This window comes from Wasmannia auropunctata, unplaced genomic scaffold (genome assembly GCF_000956235.1).
Source record: "Wasmannia auropunctata unplaced genomic scaffold, wasmannia.A_1.0 LD334208.1, whole genome shotgun sequence".
NCBI classification, from domain to species: domain Eukaryota; kingdom Metazoa; phylum Arthropoda; class Insecta; order Hymenoptera; family Formicidae; genus Wasmannia; species Wasmannia auropunctata.
This window is the reverse complement of record NW_012028682.1, coordinates 485,602-506,271: the sequence shown is the minus strand read 5'-3', so window position 1 is coordinate 506,271 and position 20,670 is coordinate 485,602. Positions and strand designations below refer to the sequence as shown.

At 42.3% G+C, this 20,670-nt stretch overlaps 3 protein-coding genes across 11 annotated transcripts in view; 1 reads left to right on the top strand and 2 right to left on the bottom strand.

The window, feature by feature from the left end:
* Nucleotides 1–13,097, bottom strand: part of LOC105459128 (protein kibra) — a 57,571-nt gene extending 44,474 nt beyond the window's left edge. Inside the window, exon 1 of the mRNA XM_011704899.1 lies at nucleotides 10,017–13,097. Coding sequence (XP_011703201.1) covers nucleotides 10,017–10,144 — 128 coding nt within the window. The 5' untranslated portion in view covers nucleotides 10,145–13,097. The remainder of the gene's footprint in view (nucleotides 1–10,016) is intronic.
* Nucleotides 13,098–13,316: 219 nt separating this feature from the next.
* On the top strand, nucleotides 13,317–16,636 carry LOC105459125 (protein FAM114A2). Of its 5 annotated transcripts, none has more exons than XM_011704889.1 (5): nucleotides 13,317–14,736; nucleotides 14,927–15,528; nucleotides 15,608–15,925; nucleotides 16,001–16,078; nucleotides 16,336–16,636. In XM_011704889.1, the coding sequence occupies exons 1-4, from the start codon at nucleotides 13,611–13,613 to the stop codon at nucleotides 16,073–16,075; spliced, it is 2,121 nt and encodes a 706-aa protein (XP_011703191.1). In that variant the 5' UTR covers nucleotides 13,317–13,610; the 3' UTR covers nucleotides 16,076–16,078; nucleotides 16,336–16,636. The 5 variants fall into 5 exon arrangements, with proteins under 5 accessions (XP_011703191.1, XP_011703190.1, XP_011703193.1 ...); XM_011704888.1 differs by lacking the exon at nucleotides 16,336–16,636 and having other exon boundaries at nucleotides 13,317–13,522; nucleotides 13,587–14,736; nucleotides 16,001–16,299; XM_011704891.1 differs by lacking the exon at nucleotides 16,336–16,636 and having other exon boundaries at nucleotides 13,317–14,340; nucleotides 14,422–14,736; nucleotides 16,001–16,299.
* LOC105459127 (nucleoporin p58/p45) lies at nucleotides 16,282–19,952 on the bottom strand. 5 transcript variants are annotated; one of them, XM_011704897.1, is made up of 8 exons: nucleotides 19,744–19,952; nucleotides 19,197–19,549; nucleotides 18,910–19,117; nucleotides 18,452–18,825; nucleotides 18,143–18,367; nucleotides 18,004–18,078; nucleotides 17,862–17,886; nucleotides 16,901–16,986 (listed from the first exon to the last, which is right to left on the bottom strand). In XM_011704897.1, the coding sequence occupies exons 1-7, from the start codon at nucleotides 19,809–19,811 to the stop codon at nucleotides 17,870–17,872; spliced, it is 1,320 nt and encodes a 439-aa protein (XP_011703199.1). In that variant the 5' UTR covers nucleotides 19,812–19,952; the 3' UTR covers nucleotides 16,901–16,986; nucleotides 17,862–17,869. The 5 variants fall into 5 exon arrangements, with proteins under 5 accessions (XP_011703194.1, XP_011703196.1, XP_011703197.1 ...); XM_011704896.1 differs by lacking the exon at nucleotides 17,862–17,886 and adding an exon at nucleotides 17,684–17,717; XM_011704892.1 differs by lacking the exon at nucleotides 17,862–17,886 and having other exon boundaries at nucleotides 16,282–16,986; nucleotides 19,744–19,951.
* Nucleotides 19,953–20,670: the final 718 nt, after the last annotated feature.

The following is a 20,670-nucleotide window of genomic DNA, read 5'->3' as shown; positions in this document are numbered from 1 at the left end:
TCTGGCAACGAACGGTATTTCTCATTTTCCCACTCCGACCAACATCAAATTCCTGAATCGTTCCTCTCTTAATCCACTCGAATTTGAGATAAGAACTTCAAACGACGTTGTTGCTCACGCATAGATACGTAAAAGAGGAGTTCCTTAAAATTCTAAATAGCGATTACTATCAATAGCGTCACTAGTAATTTGACATGTACAACCACCAATTTACATTGAAGAATGTATTATTATTTAATATTGGAAATTATCTAATATCCGGATGTTACGAATTAAATTCCTGCACTTTTCAAAAGTAATTTATCTATAATGTTAGAAAAATCTGCAAATTAATATTATAATTGTGAAGAAATGCTGAAAATGCAAACAAACTGATATCTATATATTTTTATTATTATTATTATTAGTGTATTTAATATATATATATATATATGATATTATTAGTATTAATGTAGATATAATCAACGATATATAAAATAAAATTAAATCAGAATAAAATTTATTTTAAGAGAGACGTTGCATCTTATATCTCGATATAACAATTTCTTGACTCAATTCCTTAACGACCATACAACCAAAAATTTTTGGAAAAAGATAAAAACTCTCCCTAGCAGCTAATACCGGAGGAAATATCCCAAATACGTGACTAAAGATATATTATTCAGGTTAGAATACATGCTGATAGCGTAAAAGCCATAAAACGATCGTGTCAAACAATTCTGAATGAACTCATTCATCCCTTTTCTCCATTCTGTTCTTTGCCACTTTTTTCTTACCTTTCTGTAAGAAAAGAAATCCCTGTCCATAGTAACGAATTTAAGATTTCTAACTGATTTTTAACTTTAAGATTTTAATGCAGGAATCTTCAAAGTTAAGTATAGTTTATATCTTCTAATAGCCATCTGTTTGTGTTATTATCGTACGGAAAAGAGAATAAGAGGAAGAAAAAACAGTCATACAAGGGTGTTTTAAATATTAGTCCCCAGACTAGTCTCTCCCGCGAGAACCGTGAGAGTTTTGAAAGAGTATTCCGGGGAGGAGAGAATCTGCGAGAGCGAGAGCGTGCCTCGACAGGTGTGGCAGTGTCCTCTGGTCCTCTCGTCGGGGCTGAGGTGAAACACGGCCCTGAATAATGCGGGCGCACGCGTTATGCGTGGGCATGTGGCTCGCGTGGGTGTCTCTTCGGCTACCTGGCTCTGCCCCAAGGGTACTGCGAGCGAGTAAAGCCGGATCCACACTTTGTAAGAGAAGAGCGCGAACAAGCACGGATAAATCAACTTGCTTCGATGAATGTATAAATGGTATCGCAAATACACGAAGAGACACTAAATTTGTATATCGACGAATACAGTCCGTTTATCGTCGATATATAAAAAAAGTTCTACTTTTTTAAATATATTTTTGTAATGTTCGTTCGCGATTGTTCATCCTGACCGACTTATTGTTGGTCTTGCTCCAACTTTATACATTAACGAACGCGCACGCGTACCGTGATATTCGTTCACGCGTTTTCACACTCTTGCCTTGCAGACAACGCGCGGCGAGGCCACCTGAACGAGGTGCGATCGATCGATTGACCGATCGCGCGGCTGAAAGGAGAAAATGAGGCGACGTGCGAAACGCGATGCTGGCGAAGTTACTGGTCCGATAATGAAGAAACGCGCGGCGACGGGGATTTATCGTCTAGGAATGCATGTTGCGCATCTGGAACGAGGTTGAAAGCGTGAGGCGCGCTTAAACATCGCGCCGATCTGCTTTGCGTACGCGCGACGAGGCGCGACGCGATCACGAGTGTCTATCGGAAATTGATCGAGCCGATTTCTAGATCGGTAATCGCACACACGATTTTCACATCTATCTAGGACGTTAAATTTTCCGTAATCTTCAGCGCGAAAAAATGCGACACGACGCTTACGAGCGTTCGTGAAAGAATTGCAAGCTGAATTATTTCTCGATCAAGAATTTAAAAAAATGCTAAGAGAGAAAACAAATTAAAATTGCATTTTATTTCTTAGCTATATCTCAGATCCTTATTTAAGTCTATATCTACACGTCTACCGCGGGTATTATTTTCGTATATTTCATGTATGTTTTATGCGCGTATTCGGATTCTTGAATAATATTCGTAAACTGTTATCGACGACGATTCGTGTACACAAAATTTATACAGAAAACTTTAAATCCGTGGATTTTCCATTAGAAATATTCCGCGCGCATAGCAGAAATATATTGCGCGAGCGTGATCCTCCTCGCGTTAGTCGTTTTTCGATATGCAGCCGACTAATTGCATATATACGATGACAGTGGTTTACGGTAAGGCGCGTAGCTGCATAAAACGTAAATTGTAATTGCGGCTAATGACAGTTTAAAATATTTTTAACTGGGCGTAATGGCCGTTTTGTCGAGGGACACGACTGGTTTCGCCACAGCGTTTATGCCGGGGCGTAAAGATTCCGAGAAGAAAATAATGGCAACTCTCCACAGGAATCTCCGTTTGCCTTCGTCCTCGGTTATGCGGCCGTGTCACGACGCAGGAATGTACTGAATTTCCAAATTTGGGAACAACACTCCTGCCCCGCGATCCGTGCCACGACTTCGGTCACGCGTGCATACGCGTATACGTTACAATACGCGGCGACATACTCTCGCATCCATTCGAGCGTAACCCGCGAGAGTGTTTGCGTCGAGAAACACGCGTCGCTTCGACTTAAAATAACGTGACAGATCCTAACAAATAATATATTTCTTTAAATGCGTATTTTTCAAATATCATGACAGATTCGAAAATTGACCCGCAAACAAGTTTTCCTCATAAATATGCACACATACATTAGCGTTGAATAATGTGTTGATAAAATAAATGCGACGTCTTTCTTAAATACGCATTTTTTTTAAATCAGTTATCGAAATTTTTTTGGAAGATAGATAAGATGTAAAAAATAATTATCATGTAGAAAAGTACTCCTAATTTTTATATGTAATTTTATGTAAATTGAGAGAAAAATTTTCATACGCAGATGTGATAGTATATATACCTATATACATTAAACAGCCATGATTGTACTACGCTTATATACACTTACAATTAGTTTTATTACAAAATTTTGCTTCCTGTTTAAATGTGGAAAAATTGCATTCTGTTAACTAAAAAATGGAATACTATATATAGATATATATCACAAAGCAATAAAATAAATAATAAAAACCTGATGACAAGGCTGATGTCTCCGAATCATCGGGTATACTTTGATTACTAACACATATAAAATATCTGCAACATATTAAGTTTAAGCGTCTCATATGCGCATGCAACAAGTCGCAGACACGTGTTCGCTCATGCGCCTTGTGTTCTGTCCCTTCTGTCCCCTGTCGAGAAACGTCGGAGGACCGACCCTGTCTGTACATAATCCAAAAATATTTGGCAGCAAAATTCTTTCAAGCTCATGCAAGTTAGATTTACGTACGGGAAGCGTAGTAGCACGGCGCTTAGCGCGGCTTTAGAAATAGAGAGAAGCGAGAGGGGCGAGGAGAAAAGGCCAAAAACAAGATGTATGGCAAAAACTTTAGATTCCCTCATGGCGTATCGTCTGCAGCTCGTAACGTAATTTGGTAGCAAGTGTTTCGTTATTATAGCCGCGTAAAATTAAAGAGATAGAAATTTTTACGCAAATCCCGCAATATCTGAATAATATCTGAGATAATAACCATCGATAATACACACGGTGATTATCACTTGAATGTGTTGAATTAAACCATGGGAAATCCGCAATACTTGGTCCATGATTAATCGCGTAAAGCTATTTTAAACGTATTGTTATTTAAAATATTTAGTAAAATCTCTACGCAAGAAGTACAACTTGCTTCTGAGGAAACCATTGAATCTTTGTATGCTTGATTTTAACAATAAATTTTGTTCAACGTTATACGTTGACTTGAAATGTTGCGCTTACTACGATTTATGCCGATTAAAATATAAATACAACGCGATAATACATAAATCTGTGTGTATGCGGCATAATTCCTTCCATCGCATCGTAAATGCTCAACGCGTTAAATTGTCGTACTAACGTGTAACGGTGTAACGCAATTTATATAAATAATACAGCGGTACGGTGTGTGTAATAACGTGTATCGAATTACCAACGACGTTCGCGCGGCAATTATGGTGCACATACGTTCGCCTGTGAATTTATTTGATAGGTGCAAACGGAGATGGTAAGGAAAGGACAGGGTACACGTTGCGAATAATAGATATGATAAATACCTAGGAGATCTGCTACCGAATGGAATGCGAAGGGCAGTGCAGGGTGTGAGCCATGGAAGGAAGAGAGAGAGGAAGGAGGAAAGAAGACTCTCTCTCTCTCTCTCGCTCTTTCTAAACACCGAGGCAGGCAGATGCGGCGCACTCGCGGGGCGGTCCGCATGCATACGTGCGTCCGCCTATCATGCATGCATGCGTGCCACGCACTCTCGGTCAAAGAGAGACCGAGCGCGAGACTGGAGAACGGAAGGGAGAAGAGAGATGCGCGTTTCGGGGAACGAAATTTCGAGATTTCGACGAACGGAAGGCGATACGCGGAACCGCGGCGGCTCCGCGCCGCGCGTGTCGCTCGCGTTTCAACACAAAAACAGGAACAGCTGGATTAATTCCGGGTACGTAGACTCCTCTCCCCTTTTCAAAATGACGAAGAACGATGAAATTTTCTTTTCTATAGGTAATTTTTGTCGTCAACGCAGCGTGCACGATCTTGAAATACTCCGTGTTCGGATGTATATTTTATCTGATTCACGGATCGCTTACGCAGATCGCAGATTACCGACGAGATCAACGACGAGATTCCGTGTAGAATCCGTTACGGAATCTTACAATCAAAGGCAAACAAAACTTACGATACATAAACGATAGACCTTCGCTCTTTTGCAGTTATACATACAGTAACGTCTATACACGTGCCTGGATAAAGTACACGCGTTAGATCATCCGCGTTTCTCGATATATATTACTCCACCTAAGTAATTGAAAGTGAACAATACTCTTGTCGACAGATACTGATGACAGATTCTTATTATCAACAAGAAACGTATCAATGAAAAATCATGTCGAAGTTTCAAATGTTTTCAACGTTGCTCTCTGTGATTATTATATATGTGTTACTAGTCCTTTTTTTTTCATTTAATATATCTCAATTTAGTGACTGTTAAATTAAACGTAACTTTCATAGAAAGTCAAATTCAGTGACGAAACTAAACGAGATTCTTTCCTCTTGTACGTAGGTAAATTCTCGCGATACGAAAAATCGTAAGAGTAATACCCCCGCGCGTCAGGTAAAGGATGTACTGAAAGCGGGCGGGAGTCTATTTTTAGGCACAAGTCGGTTGCAGGTACGTTATATACCGGTTGGCCCCGTAAGACGGTGCACTTACACAACAGCCCACGGCTACGTACATACGGCTACGCGAATCGGCACGCGGACTTTTGGTCCATACGAACTGCATGATGTTTGCCCTTTACATTTCGCGTCGCGTCGCTATAACAATTATTTTTATCGCTTTGATAAAATTCGGCAATAGATTCGGTCGACAACCTAATCTACGGCTATAAATTCTCTTCCGTTATTCGGACACTCTTGGATATAAATAAAAACATAAACATTTCTGACTCCGAAATATTCGAATGTTCAAAAATATCTAATCTGTATATTTTTCGTTGTGCTGTTTCATTGTAACGTTCTCCTTATCGGCAAAATGATAATGAACGACTGGTCTGATAATATCGATCCTGCACTTCCGAATTACGTGCGATCGATCGGTGATCGATCGATTGGTTATAACAGAATAGAGAACTTGACAGATATGATTATTCATCTCTTCATTTCATTTTGCATTTCCGGCGCATTTGATTGTTGTTTGTTCTCCGTTAATTAATATCGGTTGGACCGTTCTCTCGCGGTAATCTCGGTAAATCGGTAAACTGCACAGATGGAACTGCATCGTTTCGATAAAGCGAGGCGAGAAGCGAAGGTTCAATCTTAGCTTCGGCTCTTTCTCGGTGCAATTGGAAAGTCTCGTGATGCTGGATCCTTTCCACTGTGCCATACATTCCTTCGAGACGACCAGGCGATCGCTCGTAATCGCGTAAAAGGATCGCGCTGTTTACAGATGCATCGCGGCTGGCGTTGCCTCGAGGCAGACGCTCTGCGCTGGATAAAAAGTTCGGGAGCCTGACATTTTTACGTCGTCTACGACGATCCTTTCGGCCACAGGAGGTATATACGTTTCGTCGGGCGAACATTTTGCGGCGTCACCCCATCGGCCCGCGCACTTTTACGAGGTAGCAATCGTAAATCATACTTTTTTTCGCGCCACCAAACGACAGCTTACAAATTGGCGAACAAAACGAGTTCATTCCGAGGTGACTTAGGTGGTTTTAGCCGAGGGAAAGGGTAGCCCGCATTTAGCGGCGATAAACCGCGTCGAAAAATACGCAAATTGACGTCTCCTTTTACCTATGCAGCTACCGTTCCCCCAAAAATGTAATCTTATCGCTAAATCTTATCTTACACTGTATTTATTATGTTATATAACTATTGATTATAAGCAGTAAAGTTTTGTATATATAATTGGATTTTATTAAAAGCTCGAGATACCATCTTGCTAGATAAGCTCGGTTTTAAGGAATTCACTTTGAAGGAGTTATTTTTAAGGAGTCTTCACAACTACCTCGCTGTTTTATGTATCGCATTATTGTCCGTATATATATATATAGATAATTTTTCTTTCAAAATGGAGCAATGCGCAATTTTAGCGCTTCGACTTTGTTTAATGCGTTAAATGTCATGGTCATCGATAATCAACTGTTGTGATATTCATGTATCATTAAAAAATGCACACAGCTAAATTAAAAATTTTTTGACAACACGTCATTCTAATTTCAATAAAAAAGCCAATTAAATAACAGAATACGCGAGTGTTTCGCGAACCGCGTGATATTCTCTCATTGTCCGCAATGTACACTCTTGAGCGAGGCGAAAATTATGCGCGTCTGCATAACTCGGCCGAGTAGACTTTAGTCGAACTTTCGCAAAGTTAAACCGCATTCTTAACGCACGATCAGAGAGGCGCCTCGTCTCGATCTCCGTCCGCGAGGCGGGCGACGGGCGACCGACGCGACGGGCGCGAGCAGGCTACGGCAGCAGCAACAACAGCAGCAGCAACAGCAACAGCTGCAGGTTCGCGCTGGGATCCGCAGAACGCGGGGCAACGTGCAACGTTTCGATTTCCGCGCGCGCGGCCGCGAGACGAGAGAGACCAGGCCAACGCCGAGCCTGATCGCTAGATTTCTCGCGTTTTTCAGCGAGGCGAGAGAGCGCGCGCCGCGGCCCTGGCGGATGGAATGCGGGCGCGGCGAGTCCCGGCGAGTCCCGGCGCGGTGCGGCGCGGCGCGGCGCGGCGCGTTGCGCGCGGTGTGTATGGCATGGCATGGCATGGTATGGCATGGTATGGATATATACGCGTACTCGCGCGAATACGACGTCCCGCCAACTTAAGCGGCGCTCACACGGGACGGCGCCGCCGACCGGCCGATGGAGAGTCGAGAGTTACCCCATCCCATCCAGTTCCGTAAATCGCCGAGTTTCTAACAAACGTTATTTCAAACTTCTGTAGAGTCTCCTTAAATCGACTTAAAAAACGAATTCGCGTCTGAAACTCTCATGTTTAAGAATTGTATTCGCGGCGACGAAGAGGCGCGTCTTGAGTAAAGAGTTTCAACGAGTTTAGATAAAATAATCGTTTAGATAAAATATTTTTCCGAGCGGTCGTATGTTTAGTTATTTCAAAGTGTAGATAATAGAATAATGTAACTATTATACTAACGAACTATTTAACACTTACAACGGTATAGAGAATTTGTAACTTCTCCTACTGTTGTATTCATTTATATTTTCATCGACACCTCATTTGCTCATTACATTACTTTGTATCGAGGAAGATAAACTATAATTAACAATAAAAGAAGTTCGTACTATTCGTTCCGTGAGATCACGCATAGATTTTCGTGGAAACGCAACGGGATCGGTGTGGCTCGCGCGACGAATGTAAAATTATATACATCATTGGCAATAAAATTACGCCAAGAATCTGTAAACCTACGCGGATTGTGAGGATCTATCTTAACGGCCGCGCATGATATACGCGAAAAAGAAAAATCCACCTGGGATTCTCGTAAATGAAGAATGTCGCCTATGGTATGCGGCTATCGGTTAAAAGATACTGATAGCAGGTATCTGTGGGCGGAATGCTCTTTTTTTTTTAGTGTAGCGATAGCAGCTCTCTGCACTAATCCACAGTTAATTTAGTGCAAAGATTTTTCTATAGGGCATTATCGTTGAAATGATAGCAGATAACAGGTAATTATCCGATACTGGGGCTTCTCGTTAGGATGGAAAACTCGGTTGACAACGGTACGAGTGTCAAAACATCTGACAAAATTCCTGATCGGCTTTTATCTAAAGAATGCAACGTAATAAACGACTTTTTCCAAATGTAAATAATTTCTTTTTATGCGCGCAGTGCATAGGATATAAAAATTAACAGATTTTTTTAGTGTTCTTTGCAGAGAAATAATATCGCTCTGTAATATAAATTCTAAATTGTTTATTTCTCCTATTTTTTAGTAAGCTTCGAAGACTGCCCGATGCATCGGAAGATTTTCGACCGTGCAAAGATCGCGAGAATGAGATATCTCACGATTATTATTACACAAAAAAAAAGAAAGGATGAAATTCGAGTAACATATTCACTAAGCGCAAGTTCTAGATTAGAAGAGTCTGCCTGCTAAATTAGCTATCAATTTCTCTCGCGATCGGCGGCGTACGTGCCTATATGCAACTATGCAGCCTCGATACTTGGAGAATGCGATGCACGCGTGTGTGTACGTGTACATACGCACGCGTATGCATACTTTATCACTTCAGCGGCGTTCACACGCGGCCGAGTTATCGCGCGGCGCGTCTAGCTGTCAGTTCGTCCGTCAGCGTGTTGCTGTACGAGCGAAAATCCTCGAGCGAAAAACATTATTCGCGATATCTTCCTGGAGAAAAGGTGAAAAAATAAAAATAAAAATAAAAAAAAATCCGTCGAGTGAGAGCTCGCGCGCTCGTTTGCGGAAAGTACACGAACGCGAAAAGGCGCGTTCACACGGAGCGACGATTCACGCGCGATTCCGAAGCACGCGAGCTATGCGCGCGAACGTATACAGGATGTCTTGGAAGTCGCGCACTTTCTCTGCACGACAAGCGTTAGAGGCCAGATTGGCAACCGCGATACTATTCCTGTAGCCACGCGTCGACGGAATCATTTCTTTCGCGTCGCAAGTTAATCTCGTTAGCCAGATTTGAACTCCAGGGAAATTCGTGAAATAAATAATAATTGTGCCTCTCACGCGTGTAGAATTTTACATCTTTCTTCGACGTTCCGAGAAAACTATACGATTCAGATTGGATCGAAAAAAATGAAAGTGTCGAATATTAAATTGAATACGAAGCCAAATGTTAACGGAATATCAAAGGGAACTTGGCTGAAAAAAAATCCGGCGATGGAATTTATACGGAGAAAGCGCGCGACTCGCGCGATACACCCCGTATACACGCATTCCCGCCGAATCGCACGCTGAATCGCGTATCCTCGCGAGATCGCGGTCTCGTGCGCGGCGCAGAGGGGAGGGAGAGGCATCGTCGTGACGCTCGAGCGCACGCACACTTACGCCGACGTGTGCACGCGATTCTTCTCTCGCGCGCCGCGCGCTCCAACGCGCAAAGACGTTGCGAGGAGGAAGGAGCGCGACGCGGGTTAAAGACGGAAACATTTACAACTCGCAAACATTAACAGGCAGGAACCGGCGCGGCGACCTGTCCGATGACTGGAAATTATCCTGTTTATTTCGCGTCGGCTCGTTACATATTTCTCGAGAAGGAGAAGAAAAAGAAGAAGAAGAGCAGCTTCTTTCGCTTACGTACCTATCTCGAGGATCGATCCACGTAGTCTTCCGCGTGTTGTGATCGATGAAGTACACCTTCCCGTCGAAGTCCTGGGCGACGTCCCACCCTTCCGGAAGCGGTATCTCCCCATTCCGTCTCCTTGGCATATTTCACTGCGCTCTAAATCCATCCAAAACCTCTCTCTCTATCGTCGTGCGGTCGACGGGCGCATATCTGTGCGCGCGGGCGCACGCTTCTCGGGCCACATATACGGCACGCTCCGCACGACGGCCGCGACGTGGAGAACGGGAGAGAACGAGACAGGTAGACGGCGAGGGGGAGACGGAGAAGAAGTGGGGAAAGGATAGTGGAGGAACGAGAGACAGAGAGGACGGGCGACCCGACCGTAGAAGGGCAGGTGGACGGGGGAAAGGGGAAGGGGGGGAGCGAGCGAGACGGCCAACGGCGACGGTTCCTCTGGAGCGACGAGGACGGATAAGCCGTATTGTAACACACACGGCACACAGAAGGAGCAGCGAGACCAGGAGCGTACACTCGCATATGTGTATGCGCGTACTCTCTTTCTCTCTCTCTCTCTTTTCTCTCTCTTTCTCTCTGGCTCGCGCGCACTACTCCGCCATCATGAATACCTCATTATCATGAGCGGAGTGACGTCAGAGTCCCCGCCTTCAGATTCCTCTCGAGCGGAATTCCACCGTTAACACAGCCAGCCGTCGAGGAGCAGCCCGAGGCGGCGAGCGACAGCGGCAGCGGCAGCGACGGCGACGGTGTCGTGGTATTGCGCTCGCACGGGTGCATCGATCAGGTGCACTTCGCGTATCATCACCACCAGTCACCACCAACCACCGGAGAGCAATCACCTTCTTCTTTATTTATTATTTATTTACTTTCTTCCCTCGTTCTCGCACACTCGCGCACACGAATCTCTCTCACGGCGCCCTCCGATTCTGAAATCTTGCGTTTTACGACACGATCTCTCCGCCCGCGTGCTTCTTTCGAAGCTCTCTTCGAAACACAACAAGAAAACAAGAACAAACAAAAGAACAGAACACCTCTCTCGGAAATTTTCCCGGGCACTCGTATATTATTCTTTCGCGCGTTCACACGGACAATGAACGAAACAACGTCGCAACACGGAATCCGTCAGTCGTCACGCGCTCTTCTCATCCCTCCGGATAGTACGGAAGCATCTCCATTCCTGTTCCCGTCGTAGTGACACTTTCAAGGTCTACACCGTTCGCACGACGCCACGCGCTCGAGTCACGAACCTCGGCGCTACGCGCACCGGTAATCCTAATGGTCCGATAACCTGATGATAGCGGAGTTTCTCAGAGCGGGCTCTCCGAGAGACAGCCGCTCCGTTGTTGCTCCGTCACGATCTCTCCACCGAACGACGCTACAGCGACGTCGTGTCTCCCGTAACTGCGACTGCGGTTGTGGCTGTGGCGGCGACGGCGACGACGGCGGCAACGACGACGACGACGACGACGGTGGCGGAACGGCCCGCGACCCGTTTCGAGCGACGCGCGCTATCGCCGGCTCCGTACAGCGGCTGCGGCAGCGGCGGCGGTGGCGGCAGCGGCGAAGCACGTTTCACCGTGTTCCCTTTTCCTCGTTGCATTAGCCGCGGCTGTAATGCTAATGCCGAGCAGCGGATCTTGACGTTTTTCGCACGCAGGAATGTGGGAACTCGACGTTGCCCTCACTCTTGGCGCGCTCACGAGAGGACTGCAGTCTCTCTCTTTTACCGTTTTCTCTCTCTCTCTCTCTCTCTCTCTCTGTCTCCTTTTTCTTTTTCTCTTGCTCAAACGTATAACTCTCGCGTTCCCGTTTGACTTCGCACTCGCGACATCAACGACGACGACGACGACGAGGACTGTCCGAACTGTTACGATGTCCCGTCGATGTACGTGAGATCGGTGAAAGAGACGGGTCTTAGCTTTCGCACCTTCGCGGGAAACACAGTCCGAGAATAACTCCCAGTTCTCTGCGCGCGATGTTACACCAAATTTTTCACGTTTCATACGCGACGGACGATTTTCTCGTTTCCGACGAGTACTACCCACCTCGCGTCACAGCTACGAGCATGCCGAGTGTTTGAGACATGCCACTGGACGTTCATGCCGTGCGCGCCGCTTGGCAATACCTCTCTTTCTCTCTCTCTCTCTCTCTTTCTCTCTCTCTCTCCCGCTCGCGTTCTATCTCTTCCCGTCACCCCTCCACTACCCTTTCAACCGTATTCACCGCAAAGACCGTAGCCGTCTCCCACCAACGTTACCGTGACGTGTCGCGTCTTCGTTTAACTCGCGACATTTATCCTCGTCGCTCCCGTACGATCGCGTCCCTTCCACCCGCACCTACCTCTACTCCACCGACTAACCGACCGCTCGACTATGCTCGATCCTCGTCGCGCCCGTACGAAGCGCCTATCGTGCCATCTCTCTTCCAACACCGGTAAGCCTTTCGCGTGTCTCTGACCGCTGCGCGCGCGCACGAGAGGCAGCACGATAAACGACAAGCGTGTTTGCCCTTTCGACTGCCTCGCATATTTGCCGCTACGCCGTAGGAATGGCGCCACCGTACAACACCATGGGCGCAGGTGCACCCTAACCCCAGCATGTATCTCGCGGCAGTCGCGGCGCGCGAGATTATCGATAGTTGCGAGGCTTTTGATAATCAATTTGACGGGAATACGCAAAAGGAAAATAAAAAAAGGAAAAAATGGAGATCCAGAAATATGCAGGGTCTTCGTCCCCCTGAATTGTCTGAGCCCTATTAAATTTATTTGAGGTTTTATTAAACGTATCGACTGCTAATTCTGATGTTTTTCGAGAGATTTCTGCGTGGTTACTTTTTTTTAGTACCTTGAACATTGAGCAGAAGTCAATGTCATTAAAATCATATATATATTCGATTGAATTTCACTCCGCCAAGCTTGAGCTTCAGGGACGTAAATATATAAACGTTAGTCAGAATCTGAAAATCTTTTAGCAGAAAAGTAAAACATCTTTCGATCGTCTGTGTTGACATAACGATTTCAGACATGACATCTGCTCCCTCTCCTGCTCCATAAAAAAGTTTATCATATATTTTTGAACGATTATATATGATACGAGGATAAATGTCGTTCATTACACCTTCTACACCTCGCCTTTTACCTTCTCTTTCTCTCTCCTTCGCGGTCCCATATACATATGTCGCTTGCGTTTCGAATGCTTGTGTAAGAAAGAAAATGCATAGCCGAGAAGAGTGGATGTACGTACGCTTGAACGCAGTCCCGGACTGAGTGAGTCCGTCTCGCATGCGCAATCACCGTGAACGCTATAAAGGCGTATTGCGAATTTAACGTGTTTGTCCGATGACGTCCACCACGTGACCGTCAGCGTTTGGCATGTATAAATACACGCACACTCGCGTACGTATATGCGTGTACGGAATATGATGTGGAACATATGTTGACGCAAGGCTTACGCCACGAGACGCCTCGTCGCTGAAAAAGTTTGGCCCTTCTGACTCGCGACAAGGTATACTTGGGGTGTCAAACTCTCCGCCTAGACGTGTGCATAGGATTGCTCGTCTCTTTTCCAGGGACAGGCTTCGTTAAACGAAGAGATGGCGACGTCCGAGAGTGACGCCGACTTCGAGAGCGCTGACGAAGAATTGGGCCGCGGTGCCCCCGTTAAAAGAGCCACCCGGGTGACGGTCTACCGAACGACAGTGGACTCCGAGTCGGACGACGATACCGAATATGTCCAACGCATGCCTTGCGACAGCGCGGACTGGCAGAGAAGATCCGAGACTTTCCGAATGACGCCAGATGTGTTGACGGGTCGAAAGACCCTGGTCGACGATAAGGATGATAAAATAGATAGCGATGTCAAAGTTGAAAGTGGTGTACGTCCTACCAAATCGGTTGGTCGTGTAGAAGAGACCTCTAATAAACAAGAGACCGCGTCCTCCATCGAGTCAGAAATATCAACGCGATCCTCGTCAACCTCTACGATATCAGCACAGAGCGAAGATACTGAATCTGTGATAGAGAGTTGCAAGACCGTCGAAGCAAATGCCATGTCTAAAGTAGAAGCTACAAAGACCGAGTTGGGTGACAAAGAAATCTCCCAAGCAAAGCAACGCCAAGGTGCATCCTTCCGTCAGTTGGATGCGAAAAAGTTAGGAACTAGACTTACAAAGGCTAATGTCGGCGAACCTTGCGTCACTTCTAGTGCAGCTGCGGAACAGGAAGATAAATATTCAGCAAAGTATTCAAACGAGAAATCCTTACCGTTTGTGAGCAAAGACATGGAATGTAAATCGGAAGAAAAATTAAAAACTCAAGTAACAGGTAATCAATCTAGACTGTCAAGTGATTTGTCGGAAGTGGACATGCCAGAAGAATTAAAGTCGAATAAAAAATTTAAAGAAGTTTTTCAGCCTGAAGGTTGGGAAGGACTTGGAGATGACGTCGAGTTGCCCGATGAATTGACAGAAGAGAAATTACAGCCTGTATTACAGAGGCTCTCCTTGGCAAACAAAGAAGAGAGCAATGATGAAAGTTCTTTAGGAAGCTGGGGCAACTGGGGAAATTGGGGTGTAACCTCGTTAATTAATACAGCCACTGCAAGCGTGTCTACTCTAACTAGTCATGTGTCTCAAGGATTTACACTTTTGGAAGGTATAGGAGCGCAGGACCCTACAGAATTGGAAAGGATAAAGCAGGATACAGTCACCGCAACTGATGGTATGATACTTATTTAGTATAAATTCTATAGTGTTATGATTTTTACATATATATTTTAACAATGTATACATATAATTTTTTCTTGCTTTTATGACATTTATAACTTTCCATTTTTACACTGGATATATCAATTACTTGAAAATAAACAATCAACATATACAATTATATTTTTGTCAATTTGTGTTAATAGGTGCACAGTCGGAGATCCAGGAACAGGAAAGTCGATCGTATGGTTCGTTCGGATTTGGGAATTTGATATCAGGAGTGTCTTCAATTACAAAACTGGTCGAGTCCACCGGTAGCAAAGTTATGACGGGTGGTTTGGATACATTGGAGGCTATTGGGAAGAAAACGATGGAGGTACTGCAAGACGGTGATCCCGGATTAAAGAAGAAAAGAGCCTTTTTCATGAACGAGCCCGGGAAACCAAACTTGTCGCAAATTCTCAGAGAAGCGAAGGAAAAAGCCGAAACCGAGGAGAAAACGATCGAGGAACGCGAATTGGCGAGGAAAGTGCATTTCGAGAGTCTGTTCGACGATTATCAGGGACTCGTACACTTGGAAGCTTTAGAAATGTTATCAAAGCAGAGCAATATGAAAATTCAGCAACACTTAATCGAGTTGGATACAAACGACCTGACTTCCGTGCAAGAAACATTGGAAGAGATCAAAGAACTTTGCGATTTAGGTGATGAAGATGATGAAAATAAAGATGATAAAGATTTGAAACGCAGATTAGAGAACGCTTGTCACGACCTCGGTGTCGATATTACTTACGAAAAATTATATGATGTAAGAGAATATTCACAGTAGTATATTCAAGGGAATTATGTGTACTGTCGATAAAAACAATTGTGTTCTGTATTTTCAGGTTTGGACAGAAACGGAAAATTATCTTGCGTCATCCTCGACGTACACCGATCAGGAGATCTTCCAGAATGCTATATCGACATTGGCACAGTTCACAGCATTCTCCGTAGAAAGATTTCATAAAACGGCAGAATTGTTGTTAATCAAGGAACGTCGCAGTACAGTGAACGAAGCGGACGCCTTGGTGCAACTTACCAATATTCTGTCCAATCACATTAGCTTATTGGCCAATTCGTTCTGCGATACATTGCATCAATTTGCCGAGACTGCGGAAAAATCAGATAACATCAATGCGAATATAACAACGATTTTCTTAGAAGTAAGTACTCTGTTGAATAATTCAAGTAACGTAATGATTGTAATGTGCTAAAAAAAACTTATTTTTTTCATACAGGCTGCTAATGCAAATTCGTATATTCAAGATGCCTTTAGACTTCTCATTCCTATTCTGCAAGTTGGTGCGATCTAACGAGTAATTATATAAAGTATATTAAAACAGACAATTTTTTATACTTTAAATTTAACAATATCGTGTCTAGATCAAATACAATTTTCGATGTAGGCATAGAGCATAATGTTATCCCGTTTCCCCAATTCATAAACACTTTCCATTTTATTTTCAAAACGGTATCTATATTTGGAAAAAGGGACCAATTTAATTCTGCTAACAATATATTTATATGTACCACTCAACTCAATGTATTTTTTATCGTTTTTGGTTTTTTGCAGTATTTCGCGTTGTCATCGAATACAAAATAGTTACAGATATACATATATGATAATCAATACATCTACATGTACACACACACACACACACACACTGGGATCTATTGGACAGATTTTAATAGATTGTTTTAATGTATTTGTGCCTCAATAATGCACACATTACAAAATAATTAAACTTTAGAATTTAATAATAAAAAGTATGGTTTTTGATGTGTGTAAGATACGGAATATCTGTAACGTAAGGTACAAATTCCAATCAAGATTACGCTATATGTATATATCGACAACAAATGTAAAAAAAAAAGATAAGAATATCACAATGATTAATAATGATCAATATAAAAATACTTTTTAAACGTTCGTTTTTAACATCGTCATTAACGTTAACAATGGTAGAGGAGACTTTACAACGTGTGTTGAAGATAACAATTTGCGTGTGTCATAAAACTTGGTCTGAAGCGAATGATCAATGCTTCCCTCGTTTATTACCAATAGGAGGCTTTTGAAGTTGAAAGTTTGAGCTGGTTCCGTTTACTGGCAATGGTGAAGTCAAATTAATTGGCGCGTTAAAGTTTAAACTTGCTGTCGGCGGTTTCGTGGACGATCCTATAGTAATGTTAGTAGCAGACGGCACCGATGTTGAACTTTCCCAAACTGTAACAATAACATTAACATTGTTATTTTTAATTCAACTGGAAATAATGTAGAAATGGAACATATGTAATAGCTGAAGCCACGGAGTAATATCTCTTTTACTATTGAAGATAACACAGCGTTCACAGTATTTTTGAGATGATAATTATATTTTTCATTATGTTAAAAAAAATCACTTATTAAATATATAATTGATGTTTTTATATTAACATTCTTGTTACATCTAATAGCATAAAAATCTTTGTAAATAAATTATATTTACTTTTTTTTAACCCTTAAATTTCCATTTGGTTGAAAAGTTGCAGGAGGATATGTGTATCTTAATATTTCGAAATCCTTTGAAATTTTGATTCCGTGACGAATTTAATATTTCTGATTAGAGAGGGAGAAAGACAGAGAAAAAGAGAATATCCATGTTTGCAAGCATTACTGCATAACGACGTTGGCAAAGCCGAAAGCACTCAAAGCACATTTATAGAAGGCACTATCATTTGTTAAGAAAGCATGATTTTGAAATTGAATCTTTTGATAGCATCTTAATGCAAAGTATACAAAAGATTAATAATATCGATATGTAATCATCTATATAAAAATAATTAGTTACTTTGTAGGAGGATTTATACAGGCAAAGAAGCGCGTTACCCTTTTCCCATGATCGCGACAATAACAAAAAGAAACTGAAATAAAATTTGAGTACCTCAATAATTAAATTACAGCCCCTATTTTTTTTCCTGAAAGGCAAAATCAAAGTCAAATGATAAAAGTCGACGATATTTTCTGTCAAATAATGAGAAAAAGAAGAAAAAAAGTAGACAGGCTAATTATGATCACACGTTCATTCTATTTAAACGACGTTATATGTTAGTAAGTTCTACCTCATCAACTAGATCCAGGCAAGACCTGAAGGTAGGAAATCTTTAGGGGGCGGTTAAAATCATTTTTTTTCTTTTAAAAGGAATCTTTTACTTAAGGATGTATAATTAAATTACAAAACAGTCAACAGCAAAGCCTATTTACCTAAAGGGTTTCGTGTTTCGTAACTCGCTGGCCGGTTCGAGTTTAATGTCGTCGACGACAAAAAGTTTTTATTTCCTGTAAGCATTAATCTTGTTTATCAAGACAATGTTCAGATTATTTTGGAATGTGTAAAAATTACCTGGCCCAAAAGGAGTGGGACCACTCGTGATTCTGCCGATGCTGCTTCGATTAGATTTACTGTTCACCTTGATACTGTCGAAAACATTGGTGTTATCCTTCAGCACGTATTTTCTGAAATTAAGATATTGTTCCTTCTGTTGCTGTACCTTAGCGTGCACACTCTGTAATCGGCCAGCAACTGCGACTAGAGACTCGTGAAGCTTACTCATGGTCGCTGTCAATTCTAACGACAAAATATAATATATCAACATCAACAATATTCTTAATACTCGAAATGAATTTATTTAAACAGAAGAATCTATTGTACCTTGTGGTGTTAATGTTCTCGGCGCCATCATGGATTGAATGTGTTTCTCGGTTGTCTCAATTTGTGATCTGAACAACATCAAATCTTGTTCGAAGCTTTCGGCTAATTCCATAAAGAATTGCAGGGGCGCATTATTTTCGTATTGCAACCCCGGTGGAGTATCGTGTGTTCTTTGACCTATTTCAGCGCTCTGCAACGCCCTCGCTGTGTCCTGCTTCAACTTATCTGCGGAAGAACGATCACGTTGTACTGAGCCAGATAACGTGGACAGGATTTCCATCAGAGATGCCGTATCTTCCGCACATCGATTCAACGGTCTCGCTGAGCCTCTCGCGATATCTGAAGATAGGCCTTTTTGCATTTTTACAAATTCCCTGTAAAGCAAACGTGTCCGTCAAAATAATTTATCTATATACAAGACAATTGTTTTCTTATTGATTTATTTTATTCATAATTACTTGAATTTATCTATAGTTTGCATAAGTTCATTTGGCAATAAATTCTCCTTGGCTGCTGTTGAACTACTATTTCCTTGAGAAAGACCCTTATTATTGACAGAAACATCCAAACCACCGAGTCCTTTACTAGCAGTTGCAGTAGTAAGAACAGTCGTTGGCTTAGAACCCAGTAGAGAAGTGCTTCCAGTTCCAGATCCAAATAAGGAAGCTGTACATAAATCAATTGCGATGATCAACCGCTAATAATAAAGCTTGTATTACAATAATAGAACATAAAATGTACATACTATTAGCGCTAGCTGTACCAAAAGTTAAACTTCCTGTCGCCGTTGTATTAGACGTAGCACCAAACGTTAAAGTGTTCGTTGTAGCTGGAGCGCCAAAATTCAGACCTGTGAACAGGGGTGCGGATGTCGTAGGGGTGGGAAATAAACTGGGGGCGGTGGTCATTGTGGTAGCTGTGTTGGATCCAAGAATGAGACCGCTGCATTGCGCCGGTGTAGAGGTTGCCGCGGTACCGAATCCGAAATTAAGACCTATGGACGTTGTTGGAGTGGACAAGGCGCCAAACGTTAATGCGCCAGACGTTGTAGTCGCGGTGCCGAATGACGTGTTGCCCAAACCGAAACCTGTCGCTGGCCTTAACAATACACAACAACAGTTCACAATCAAACATCATCCTCTCCTTTGCGAAAAATAATTGTACAGTTTAAATCTAAATAATAAATGCGTATTAAATAAAAAACTATATACTTGATCATTATTACTTATTGAAGCGATAATTTTTACAAATGCTGTTTGGAGGTTAGGATTAACGATAGCAGTTATATTTACTTCTGAGTCCCAAATCCGAAACCTGTGCTAGCAGAGGTGACTGCTGGAGTTCCGAAAGTAAACGCCATTTCTCTGCACGTCGCATAAATGTGTCACACGTTGATAAATAATTTATTTACAATAACATGTAAACACACCGAGAACGCACGCGAACGTCGCAACACAACGTAACGCCTCTTCTCGTACATACCACATACATCCGTACACACATACTCAGTCGGAGCACTCGGAGCATGCGCAGAAACAGCAAATCTTTTGGAGGATTCACACGCAATCCGCATTCTGCAAAATAAATGCATCTTTCAGGGATGTGTGTACTGTGTGTTCGGATTCCCATCCAAATGCTCTTCAAATATATTATTCCATATATCTATATGTTTTATTCTTGTTTAACATTCGGTAAATAACATTGCGATCCAGTTATGATTCAATCAGCGTCGAGCCAGCTTAACGTTGATTGGATCGCAACGTTTAAGTGCGACATTGCGATGCGACTAATATATTTAGAATCAATTTTAAAAATATTACCTAATAATATGTTTGATAAAAAATAGTTTTTAATTCTTTTTTAATTCTTAAAAAAAGGTTAATTATTAATGTATCAAATATTATACATACCTATAATTTATCGTCTATATTTAATTTATATGCTTATTTAAAATACATATATATTTTAAATAACATTATTTAAAATACGAATTTTTAATTAAAAAACCTAAAAAAGTTATTCAGTATTTATTTTAAATTATTCGTTAGATTATCGTAATGTGTATCGGAAGATTGTAATAATTAACAGCAAGCAATTACGTGTATCCTAGTCGTGCAACAGAGAAAAAGAGGAACCCATCGATTTCTCCCTCATTTAAAATGAAATGATACGTATAATAAGTGATGTGTGAATCGATCTCTGTTTCTACGGTATTGTCG

Coding starts and splice junctions, on each gene's coding strand:
- LOC105459127 (XM_011704892.1), bottom strand. CDS start 19,811: ATGGCGTTTACTTTCGGAACTCCAGCAGTCACCTCTGCTAGCACAGGT. Junction 18,079..18,142: donor TCCCACTCCTTTTGGGCCAG/GTAATTTTTACA, acceptor TAATGCTTACAG/GAAATAAAAACTTTTTGTCG. Junction 16,987..18,003: donor CGAAACACGAAACCCTTTAG/GTAAATAGGCTT, acceptor TTATTGTTACAG/TTTGGGAAAGTTCAACATCG.
- LOC105459125 (XM_011704889.1), top strand. CDS start 13,611: ATGGCGACGTCCGAGAGTGACGCCGACTTCGAGAGCGCTGACGAAGAA. Junction 14,737..14,926: donor TACAGTCACCGCAACTGATG/GTATGATACTTA, acceptor TTGTGTTAATAG/GTGCACAGTCGGAGATCCAG. Junction 15,926..16,000: donor TAACAACGATTTTCTTAGAA/GTAAGTACTCTG, acceptor TTTTTCATACAG/GCTGCTAATGCAAATTCGTA.